A 12498-nucleotide genomic window follows, 5' to 3' on the forward strand; every position below is an offset into this window, starting at 1 on the left:
TATAGACACTTTTATACAAAATTCAGCTTGACATATTTGGTATCCTTACAAATTATGTACTGACTGTGCGTCAGTGGTGTTGAAGAGGTTAAGGGCCCTAGCAGCAGCCTTGAGCTTCATTATCTTACATCTAATTCTTGAAACACACTAAAGGGCCCCGATGGAGGAAAGCTCATTAGGTCTGGACTCAGTATTAGTGCTTCTGTGTCATTTTCTAATAGGTCATCAAAGAGAACAGAAAGAGAGACGAGGAGGAGACAAACGAGCAGAGCGAGGAGTGAGAGAGATGCCGCTGCTCTGTCTCAGTCCCACACTGTTGGCTGCCAGTGGTTTCCATGGGGACGAGGTCTTGGAGCGAGGTCGGTGAGCCAAGACTCGTGCGCCACAGGAGTAGCGACAGTGGGGTCGTCCACTCCTCCAGAGCAGCGTGTTCGATCCCCGTCATCCTGCTCCCACCATGGTCAGCCATCTTGTCGGATCCTCCAGGAGGCTCAGAAGTTTCAGATCTCCCGCCATGGCAGCTTCTGCTCAGAGGACTCTTGTATGAGCGACCGGGGCGCCGCTGGGGGTAATGGGACTTTATCCTGCAAACACTCGAGCCTGCCTATTGGGAGATATGAAGGGGCGTTTAGTTTGGCAAGTCCAAAGGAGAGTGCCAGCAATGCCCTGTAAGTTACCATATGTGGGTGAAATTGTATTACTGATAAAAAAAGATCTGATCTTATCAGACATTTGCTTTGCAGTGTAACATTCTGTGAATCAAGTGTCATGTTTTTAATTGTACTAATGTAGTTTTGTGAGTCTTAATGAGATTTCATGCGCTCTTTTCTGTCTCTAAGCTTACACTGAAGTACTACAGGTATTGTTTCTTCTGATTCTCCTCTTGTTTATTTGGTATCATGGATGGATTACTGAACGGGCCTATGGGCACAAACCCTCAATTTTAAGTGACTGCAGTTCCCAACCTTTTTGGCCTGTGACCCTTTTAAATAAAGCAAAGTCTACCTGGGATCCCTTGTCACACATTGCATTGTAAACCAGTTGAACAAAAGAGGACTTATTTTGTTTTATTTGAATGAATTATTTGAATAAATTTGAACTTTTAGGGGCTTAGAGGAGATAAAATACAGTAATTCACAAGGAAAGCTTGAAAAAAAGACAATTTTTGTGCGTCAGAAATATGTTTTTTTTTCTTTGTCCTGTCCTGTTCTGTCACCTTGTGACCCCTTAGATTAATTCAGCAACCCCTTGCCGGGGGTCCTGATCCCTAGTTGTGAACCACTGATCTAAAGTCAGTGGGCTCAGTCAAAAGTAGGAATATCCAAATCACATCTTTTGGCTCCTTATAGTGACCTGAGTCCTTTTTGGTTGTGAATACTGTCTCATTTTTGTTTTTATGATTTTGTTCATCGTATGTCACTAATACAGCTGCCCAGCCTATGCTTACACTATGGTAAACCTACAGGAAAGTAAGCAATGTAAATATTGGTAGAAGAGGAGCTGCTACATACAGAGGGTTAGGAGTCATGTTATGTGTCCATGTCCAGCTTGATGCCCTTTCTGATAATCTGTCCATGCCTGGCATGCTTCTTTACTATCACAGTGCATTTAGAAAGAGTAAAATCAAAGCATGTCGCTGTGTCACCAGCTGCAATTTGAAAGAAAATTGGTGATAATAATGCATAACTTAAAATAAGTAAATATCATCAGGGTGACATTGTATTTATGAAGAATGTACAGTTTTCATTTTGCTCATTTAGGGAACAGATGGCAGTGAAATAATGAATAATTCTAAAATGATTAAGTTAATTTATCAAAATATAACTAATCAATAATCAATTACAGTACAGAAGAAAATAAAATAATGCATTGTGAGAAAATAAAACAAAGTGCTTGAAAACAAACACAAAGTAACAACACAAAAGAGATGTTGTAAAAACCTTAGACTTAAAAATCCCTCCAAAAACTTTCCTAATATTCACTGGATTGTGTTGATGCAGAAAAACCATCATTGGGTATTCAAAGGATGAAGAGATTAAATTAGTTATTTGTAAATACTATTAAAATAGATGTGTCATTAAATACATTGTTAAACTGTGTTTATGTGCTGCAGTATGCTGATTGTCATTCTGTTAGTCTATGTTTGAAATTAGCAGGTATTTGTCTCTTTGTGTTTCCAGGAGGCTGCAGCGTGTCCTGGAGGAGCTGGTGTTCACAGAGAGGGAGTACGTCCGCTCGCTGGGCTACATCCTCACCCACTACCTCCCTCTGCTGGACACACCAGACATCCCCCAGGACCTCAGGGGCAAGCGAGGCGTCATTTTTGGTAACCTGGAGAAGCTCTACGACTTCCACAGCCACTACTTTCTACCAGAGCTGGAGGCCTGCCAAAGGGAGCCCGCCATGGTGGCCCGCTGCTTTCTCAGACATGTGAGTAATAACTGAATAACTTAATAAATGTTTTTATACAATGCCTTAGATTTATTTATAGAGCTCTCTTTTGTTGCCGTAGCTTAGTTTTAATCAGATAATGTTCACTTTATTTAGATTATTATTGTGTAATTGAAGTAAATGAAAAAGTTATTTAGTAAACTGGTGGAAAAATATCTAATTGTGATACACTAAACTGAACAGAACTTTAAATAATCGCATCCTTCTATGCAGACGTGCACAGTGACAGGATGATAATGGCAGATAAATATAAAAGCAACAAGTTTAAGTAATCATTCATAACATACATTTTCTAATATGGTTTAATTTGGCTTCTTTCCACAGAGCGAGAGTTTTGGCCTTTATGCTCTGTACAGCAAGAACAAACCTCAGTCAGACGCCCTGATCCTACACCGTCGCCATGACATCTTCAAGGTCCGTTTATATGTCCTGTCTCTCTCTCAACTGAAACATATCAGTGGTAGAGTTTTCCCACTGTACATGTTTTTGTTGTTGCAGTAAGCTCCACCTTCCTTAGCAAATAGTATCTGTACACCTGCTGACAGATTCAGTTCTCATCATCAAACCATCCCCTTGAAAACATTTGCCTTTCAGGTAAAACAGTAACTCATACAACACAAGAAAAACACAACCATCTGATCTGTGCAGTCAACACAGGGAGAGCAACTCATATTTTCTATTATATCTTTAACAGTTTCTAGTCTTTATTTGTTATTACCTGAACACTTGAACCTTAACATTCTCCTCATTTTTTGTTGTGTTGATTTTATACAGTTCAACATTTTCATAGTTTTGTTTTTTCAGAATTACACTGAAGCTACTGTATTTGAAACTACAGTATAGAATGGCTGCACAAAACAAATAGTTTACAAATGTTGTATGTCATATTTGTGCCTATAATTCTACCTGGCATATGTGATGCCCCTGAGACTTTTGGAGTCCTGAGTTCTATTTAAAATGAAGTTCTGTGGTGTTTGAAATAGGTTTTTACACATTAACCTGTTTGGTGTACAGTTGACACAGCGTTGCACAAGGACATATATTTTCAGCTCTGGCTGCAGTGGTCATCCCACTCCTCATCCCCTCACAGAAAAAGCAGCAGGAGCTCGGGGACATGATGGACCTTTCATCGTATCTGCTGAGGCCCATCCAGAGGATCAGCAAGTACAGCCTCCTGCTGCAGGACATGCTGGCTTTGGCTGGCTCATACAGGCCAAAAGACATGATCCAGGATCCACTGCACACATCTAGTGTGTGCGCAAAAACTGTATGTGGCCCCAGTGTGTATGTGCCTGATCTGACTAGCAGTGAGAGGGAACGGGAGAGGGCTGAGATCCAGGCTGCGGCAGAGCTGGTTCGGTTTCAGATGCGGCACGGTAATGATTTGCTCACCATGGATGCCATCCAGGACTGTGATGTAAGCTATTTAAATGGTAGATAAGATTAACTTAAAGCAATAACTTGATGAAGTTAAAAGTCTTCTTTTCTTTCCTGCTCTGCTGAACTTTTCTCTGCTCTCAGGTGAATTTGAAAGAGCAGGGCCAGCTGATTCGCCAGGACGAGTTCACAGTTTTCTTTAGAAAGAAGAAATGTATCCGCCGCATCTTTCTCTTTGAAGATCTCATCCTCTTCAGCAAGACCAAGAGGACAGAAATTGGAAACGATGTTTATGTCTACAAGCAGTCATTCAAGGTCTGCTTACACCCCTGTTTTTCAAAAGGCTGTTGGAACCTTAATATGCAACCTTTAATTTTGCTTTTTAAAGTACATGTTCTACAAGCAACTTCACAGGTGTTTTAGTTTAGGGCTACCCATCACAGCATACAAACTTGCCTAGTGAAGCTTATAAATGTGTGCCTCCTAACCATATATAATAATTTCTACTGGTGTCTCTTTGTGTTTTCTTGCAGACGAGCGACATTGGGATGACCCATAACTCTGGTGTGAGTGGTCTGTGTTTTGAGATCTGGTTCCGCAGGAGGAAGAGTGAGGACACCTACACTCTGAAGGCCTCCAGCATGGAGCTGAAGAAAGCGTGGACCACCGACCTGGAGAGGATTCTGTGGGATCAGGCCACTCACAGTAGAGGTAGCAACAACACAACAACATAACTTTTTTATATAATACTTAAGAGATCCCACAGTGCTTTACAGGTTTAAAATATATATTGTGAATACACTTTATGCTCCAGAGCTGCGTATGCAGGAGAGGGTGTTCATGGGAATGGGCCGCAAACCTTTCATGGACATTCAGCCCAGTGATGCTGCCATCTGTGACAGAGCCATCAGCTGTGCCTTGCCTGGGAGAAGTAAGGAACCGCACACATCACATTTATCATTATCCAACAGGGCTTCAGATCTTTGTTGAAATGTCTCTGGTAAATTACGATATTAATTTGAAAAAAGTGCTTTAAGTCACGCTAGCAGAGTGGCTCCTGGGATGGATGGATTGCCATGAAATTCTGAACATTCATGGTCCCCAAAAGGATGAATCTTATTGACTGCTGATATGCTGACTTTTTCTATAGCATCACCATAAGGTTGACATTTTCAGATTGAGTGAAACATCTAAACAACTACTGGAATGATTGCCATAAAAAAAATTATACACACATTCATGTCCCCCTCAGGATGAATTGAAAAAACTGGTGATCCTCTGACTTTTCATCTAGTGACATCATCAGGTCAAAATTTTAATTTGTCCAATACCTCAGTTTTTGACCAAATACCTGCAAAACTAATGACATTCACATCAGCTTCAGCTGTATTTTGTGTTTAGAGCAAATCAGCAAATGTTAGCATGCTAACATGCTATACTAAAATGGTGAACATGGTAAACATCATACCGGCTAAACATCAGCATGTTAGCATTGTAAGCTTGTTAGCATGCTGACGTTGGCATTTAGCTTGAAGCACTGCTGTGCCTAAATATAGCCTCTCTGGGGCACTAGTGTGGCTGTAGACTTATTGTGTCCTTGACATTGTTACATAGATTTTACTTTTTAAAAAGATATTTTACTATTTTTAATATCTTTTGCATTTTGTTGTTACTTTTAACTAAACAAGTTAGCTAACAAAGTGACTAAATGTGCCAAAACTAAACTGTAGTCCAGAAATAACTCCAACAGTCATGCTCGTGCGCTCATTGCTCACTGATCCAGCTAATAATCTATTTATGTGTGTTGTCAGTCCCTGTGGCGTGTTGTTCACACAGAGGCTTAGAATATACACGACCACACTCTATTGGTTCTGGCAGCACCACCTCCACCACCCTCAGCCAATCATCTTCCTCCTCGGGCCGGGGCTCACTGCCTCCCGCTGGTTATCCTGGGAACCAGTCACAGGGAATGGAGACCAGTCCTGCTGTCTGCTCCTCCCCTGAGGCTGTCACTGACAATGAACTCAACAACCATCACCTTCATCAGCATCATCTTCACCATGACTGTGAACGCTGGAAAACAATCCATCACCCTCTGAGTCAGTGTATTTTAGGTGTAAATCACATTTTTGAAGTTGACTCCTTAGCTCAATGGATCAGATCTTAAATAAATACCAACATCTGGTGGTAGCATTAAGAATGACACTGTGACAGATTCGCACCATATCTTAACATTTTTTCCTCAATGAACTATTCGTTTTTGCTGCCATTTTGGATTTGTGGACTTAAACTGACTTATAAATTTAAATAAGTAATTACTCCGTAGTTACAGTCTAATCTTTTGTACTTACGGTGTAACAGTGCAGTATGTGTCTGTAGGTACAGGGGAACAAGAAATTATGGAATGAGGTAACAATTTGAGAACTTACAAAGAACTTATACTGTGGTTATTTTTAATTACCAAGTAGCTATTCTTTTATTACAGCGTATGTATGACCTATTGAGCAATAATCTGGAAGTTTAGGAACAATTTAGCGAGAATTTATACTGTAGTTATTATTTAACTACTTGGTACCTATTCTATTATTACAGGGAACAGTATGACCATGAAACTGAGAAACATCTGGATGTTTCAGGGAATGGAATGATGACTTCTGCAGCACGTAATAAATACTATATGATTTTATTTCAAAATGACCTTAGTACCAACATATTACCAACAAATAGGCAAACCACATTGTTCCTTTATAATTTTGGGGTACTTAAAATAACTACAGGGTACATCTGTGCATTTACTTCAGAACAAAGGTCCAGGGTACAGTGTCTTGTTATGCATACTGTTGGACTCTGAAGACTGTCTCAACTGTTGTTCACCTCACCATTAAACTTCACTACTGGATGCTGGTTTATGGCCTGGTGGTTCTGCCTGCCATCGAATTCACCCACCCTAGATGTCACTGACTTGTGTTTTGGTGTAAACACATGTTGACAATTTTGAGGTCCTTAAAATGTTGAAAGTCTTCTCCCTGGTAAATAAATACAAATATAGCAAGATAAAACATTAGGTATGAATCACAACATATATATTTGTAATATGCTCTTCTGACAGCAAACTGGAGTTAATTTAGTTTGTTCTTCCATGTTCTCACATTGTTCTCTGTAGTTACAGAGTAAATTATATATATGTGGTGGTGATTCACCCCTTGTTACATGTAGTTACAGATAAAGCGCAGGGTATGTGGACTGTAATCTAAAGCACTGTTAGTGTTCTTGCATTGCTTTGTCATTTTGTTCTTCTTTTTCATCTTCCTTCCTACTTCTGATGAAGATGACAGGGTTGAGGTTGATGGGAAAGAAGCTGGTACACTGTGGCCATATGTTGACCTTAGAGAGAAAAAATGTTAGTGTCAGTCTCTTGACCGTGACTTATAGTGTTAGATATCTGAATTTTTGACAGTTATGATCTCTCTGACTTGGTGAGAAGCCATAAGAATCAAACTGTTGGCCACACAGCCAGAAAGCCATCATGGCTACCATTCTAGATTTGAATAAATATTATAACAATATTAATGGGCTATGTAAGGCTATACAAGAAATATAACTAACTAAAATCAGAGTGTTGTCTCCAGTTAGCCAACAAAACATTACAAATATGTGGGGCAATAATAATGGAAAAGTTTAAGCTCATTTCCAACTATCTGGTGGGACATGCTTGTGACAACAGTAGTCATCTGGCAATAAAGCATAAAATCAGAAGCATGGGCAGTTTTCCCTTTTATTTTATTTGACGAAGCCTAAATGCAGCATAGGACATGTTTGATATGTTGATAATTGCCAGCAAAGTAATCTCAAATTAATATAAACTCCAATGAGTATGTGTTGAAAGTTTAGCCAGTGCAGTAGCAGATTAGCTTAGTGTAGGTTGCTGTGTGAATAAAATCACCCGAACATGTTTTAGCTTCTGTAAGACACAAACCCACAAGTGATGTATTGTATTGAATGTAATGACATTACTTTTAGAGGAATTATTAGTATTCGCTTGTAAAAACTGCAGGGTAGCACTTTGTTCCTTTGGCGGAGCGCACAGCATTAGCTTGGATGTGAACGTCTGGTAGCTAACAAATAATTGTCAAGCTAACAGTCCAACAGCACTATATATTCAGATTATTACTCACGGTATGTTTGCTGTAAAGTAGGTTAGCAGGGAACAGATTGGGTGTGTTCCTTCATCTCACCAGCATACGCCTGAAGGGTGAAGGGTGAAGGGTGGGTGAGCGGAGAACCTTTTCCATTTCTTTATAGAAAACACTCCGTCGCTCCCTGCTGTGATCTGATGTGAATGAAGCGTATCCATTCAAATCACAATGAACTTTGATGACACTAATGTAAAAGGTTACAGATCTCAACTGTGATAAAAAATAACAGTACTCTTGCATTATTATTGTCTTTATGGCATTTAATTTTTTTCCTATCCAAATCTTTGTCACTTATTTGATTTATACTTTGTAGTTTGCCTGTTACTGCAGAAATCATCACTCCATCTTCCCTGAAACGTCAAGATATTTGCTCAGTTTTATGATCATGGTACCCCATAGTATAAAATATAACTACAGTATAAATTCTTCCCAAACCTCCAGATTATTGCTGAGTAGATTGTACATACTTTGTAATAAAAGAAAAGGTACATGGTTGTTACACAATAACTACAGTATACGTTCTGTGTAAGTTCCTGATCTGTTACCCCCTTATTCCATAACTTCACATCTTGTTCCCCTGTACCTACATATATGTATTGTAGTAATTACACTGTACATTACAGGCTGTAATCTAAAGCGTTACAGATATTCTTAATGTGTAAAGTAATGTACAAATCTCAACTTTCAAGGTCTCTCAAATGTGTTTCTGCTTTAGTTGACAGCTCTGAATCATCTGGAGAATGCATCAACCCTTTCAGCAGCTCAGACCATAGCTGTCTGTCTGCCCTTGGTGGAGAGGTAGTGGACGACTCCTCTTCGTTCAAATCCCAGAGTTCAAAGCCCTGCCCGCCACTTCGTCGGACCCCCAGCTTGAGGAGAAACGGCTCACCAGTGGTTACCAGAAAGAAACTAGGTGTTGCCCCCAAACCTCCACATCAGGCTGATGCTCAGGTACAGGTGAGGGTGTAATGATGTAACCTGGTGATTTACTGTATGTATGAACTTTACGCAATGGGTCAGGATTCAAAATGTTGTCAATCAGATGTTGTTTGTCTAGCAGCTTTAAAGGTTTGAATGTGTGTTAGTGCCAAGAAGAAAGCCTAAATAGTACGTTCTGTTCCTGAAAAAGAAAACTTTTCTTATAGCACACTGAAGACATTTTTCATTTCCCAAAACAGATGAATTAGCATTATTTACTACAAGCTACAAGCCTATGCTATGGGGTTGTTCTGGACCATTTTACTGAAGTATAATGAAAACATTTTGTTAATTGCAGGGTGATGAAATTATAATCGGAAAATCAACAGAGGTTTGACCCTGGATTCTCTGGAGGAGGTAAGCATGTCATGTTCTTTTATTGTTGCCATTTACTACTTGTTGCTATCAGACAAAAATCGCTCCAATATTTTTTTGCTTGAGGAAATTATCATTTTTTAAATATTATTCAAAGTTGAAATGCAAAGAAGAAAACATACAGGTAAAGTGGAGGTATAAGAGTCAACACAACTGAAGACAAAACAGTTACAGGTAGTTAGTTAAATAAAACACTTACTTTGCTTAGAAAGGTTTAGATAAAATTAAACAAATTCACAATTCTTGCCATCAAGCAACCCTCTTCATTTTAAAAAATACATCAGAGTTCCTATTTTACAAAGAATTTCTCTCAATTTTGTAAAGTAGCAGCAAACTCAGCTTATCTTGTGTTGATGGAAGGATGGGAGGATCTCTAGTTCATGAGGATCAGTCTTTTTGTTGCTACTGTTCACAGCTTCAGGAAGCTTTGATCCATCACTGACAAACACCGGGAATTCAGAACAGCAACATTGATTCAGCAATGATTTGTGTTTTTTTTAGAATATCATAATTAAAGATCTCTACCAGTAGCTGTAATGGGACAAGATGATAATTTATTCTAGGATCTACTTTCTTCAGCATCAGTATCATCATCAATTGCCTCTGGTGCCTTAAATATTATTGCAGATTATCGTTGCACTGAAGCTGTTCAGTCCTGTCGGAGGTCTTCTGGTAATCCTGCAGACGGAGGAGTGAAAAAAGTTACTTTTTGCAGCTACACAGTCACAAGGCTCTGTGTGCACCTCAGTCAGAGACTGCTACATGGAAAGATGGATCAGTGATATGGGGGACAGATTCGTCATGGCCCAGACCACCAACAGTTCAAAATGCATGGAAATGAACTTATGTACAAAACACACAAAAAACTTTAAGAAAAAAAAAGAATCTGTTTTTCTGATTGTTTTCAGTAAACTATATGTGTTTTCATATGGGGAACTCTGTTTCCTGTCAAGTTCACCTACATATTGTGAGTGACTAAATGACTATATTGTTTATTGGCGTATAGTATGTTTATTTATATAGAAATTTTGTAATGAGCAGCATGTGTTTGTGCCACTCCACAACAACACAGGATCATGAGGTCTGGGGATATATTTTTGGGGATTCTCTGTGCTGTACAATACAGTTACTGATATGCAGGGATCAATGTTGTATTTCATCTTGTCGTGGAAACAAACAGCTTGTTTAGAACAAACACAAAGGTCCAGAATCTGAATTTGTGGGAGACCACATCAGTCCAGAGATGGAAGTAAAGTGTCTCTTTTTGTGTCTCATGCTAGCAGGCAAAGCTTGAGAAGTGATAATGTATCATCATCCTCTTGACAGCTGGATTACATTGTATTGGTTACAAAATAACAAGGAAAACTTAACGGAGTCCAGGATGAAGTTCAAATATCTCCAGCAGGCATCCACTGGCCATAAGCCCAGGACTAGCAGAAGACCATGACTTAATGTTGATGACCATAAATGGAAACAAACATGTACATGTGTACAGATACAGAAATTTGATAGTGTAGTGATTAATATATAGTCATTCATAGATAAAAGTATTTTTATTTCTCCTACCTTTTAATGTGTTTTTGTTTATTTCTTTCTGGCCATTTTTTTTTTTTTTACCTCTGCTGCAAGAACATTTACATCTACATCTTGTATTTAATAATTTATCAGAAGGGATAGACCACTTTCTAACTGCAAAACCCATTTACATGTCTAAAACAGCACATCACATTGGGATTTGAAGTACTCTGTAATTATTACAGTTATTGCAGGGATAAAAAAATCTTCAGAGACTTCTATATAATTATAATTGTGTACTAACAAACAGTATATGACTACATACTAGCAGTCAAAAAACACTTAACTGTTATTTAGGGTCCATTATTGTTTCCAAACTGATCAATGTATCAGCTTCACCCTCATGAAAAAGACCATTACATAAAATGAAGTATCTTATAATCCTTCTTAATGTATTTTTTTATGTTTTCTTTACAAACATTTGATGAAAAGTGATTTTTGTAAGCTCTGTGATTTTATGTGTGTGTGCAAAATTTACAGTTAACAGATTGTAATTGGATCTTGGAAAAACTGAGACCATGATGTTGATTTCTGTTTGTTTTCTTGTAAAGCCACTAACTTTTTACAATATGGCAGATACATGTTTTGTTTTCTATCACTTTCTTTATTGCTGACTTGGTTTTTCGAATGTGGGGTCAGTGCGGTCATTTTATTTCTTTATTTTTTAGAGAGAGATGGTTTCATTTTGTGTGGTTTCTGCTGCTGAACTCTGTGCTGACGTTGGAAAGTGACCAGACAGAATTTACTCCCTTATTTCACAGAAACAGTGTTTCCACATAAGGCGTAGCCACTCATTGCAAAACATTTCATTTCCAGTGTAAGCAGGTTTAGTTTAGTGATAACACTATTGCCCAAAGTAGAAATTAGAGGTTCCTTATTTTATGTTTCAGAGTTGTTCTTCTTGCTGGGATATTTCATTAATACATTTCGTAGTCAAATTTTAAGAAATTAGAATTTCTTTTTTTGTTCAGTTTATACTGAATTGTTTTCTTCCTTTGATCTTTAAACCAAATAAGAAAAACTGCGCAATTAGGTCACAGCTTCATAACCTTTTCTCAATGTCTTCTAGTAACATTGAAAATTGGTGGAAGTCTCATCATTCTGACCTGAGAAAAATGTCAGAAGTTTTTACTGAAGTAAAAGTTACATAAAAATGAAAGTATATGGTGTGTTCATGTTTTGCATTATAAATGATAATTTATCAGTTTTTAATTCATTTTGAATTATAACATTTTGTTTATGTTGAATCATACAGTAATATATGCTGCAGCTACAAAAAATGGCATAAATAATTTATTAAAAAAACTTTTTTGTTGTCTGCTTTATTTTTATATTTGCAGAAGAAAATTTGCTTTAAAGCATCTAGTGCATGTAAACATTGTGTTAGTATTGCGTTACATTGTGGTATAATTTGTGACGCAAAACGAATTGACTAAGATTTTGTTAACGTATGAAAAATGAGTTGCTGTTTGTATAGAAAGCTTTTGTTTTCAGTAAAGATATTTCACAATAGCTTTGAGACCATGGTGAAATTGAAGAATTTAAA

At 38.1% G+C, this 12498-nt stretch overlaps 1 protein-coding gene across 4 annotated transcripts in view; it reads left to right on the forward strand.

Annotated features, from left to right (window-relative positions):
• LOC122981705 overlaps positions 1–11566 on the forward strand; it is a 30139-nt gene extending 18573 nt beyond the window's left edge. For 2 of the 4 annotated variants that reach the window (XM_044350382.1, XM_044350383.1), the window contains exons 15-25: positions 222–668; positions 2181–2430; positions 2776–2865; positions 3542–3868; positions 3973–4143; positions 4362–4539; positions 4643–4759; positions 5640–5927; positions 8740–8981; positions 9301–9359; positions 10005–11566. In XM_044350382.1, coding sequence (XP_044206317.1) covers positions 222–668; positions 2181–2430; positions 2776–2865; positions 3542–3868; positions 3973–4143; positions 4362–4539; positions 4643–4759; positions 5640–5927; positions 8740–8981; positions 9301–9339 — 2149 coding nt within the window. In that variant the 3' untranslated portion in view covers positions 9340–9359; positions 10005–11566. Of the gene's footprint in view, positions 1–221; positions 669–2180; positions 2431–2775; positions 2866–3541; positions 3869–3972; positions 4144–4361; positions 4540–4642; positions 4760–5080; positions 5119–5639; positions 5928–8739; positions 8982–9300; positions 9360–10004 lie in introns of those variants that run through there. The other 2 variants (XM_044350384.1, XM_044350386.1) reach the window with 2 other exon arrangements.
• Positions 11567–12498: the final 932 nt, after the last annotated feature.

Source organism: Thunnus albacares, chromosome 5, assembly GCF_914725855.1.
Source record: "Thunnus albacares chromosome 5, fThuAlb1.1, whole genome shotgun sequence".
In the NCBI taxonomy this organism is placed as follows: Eukaryota; Metazoa; Chordata; class Actinopteri; order Scombriformes; family Scombridae; genus Thunnus; species Thunnus albacares.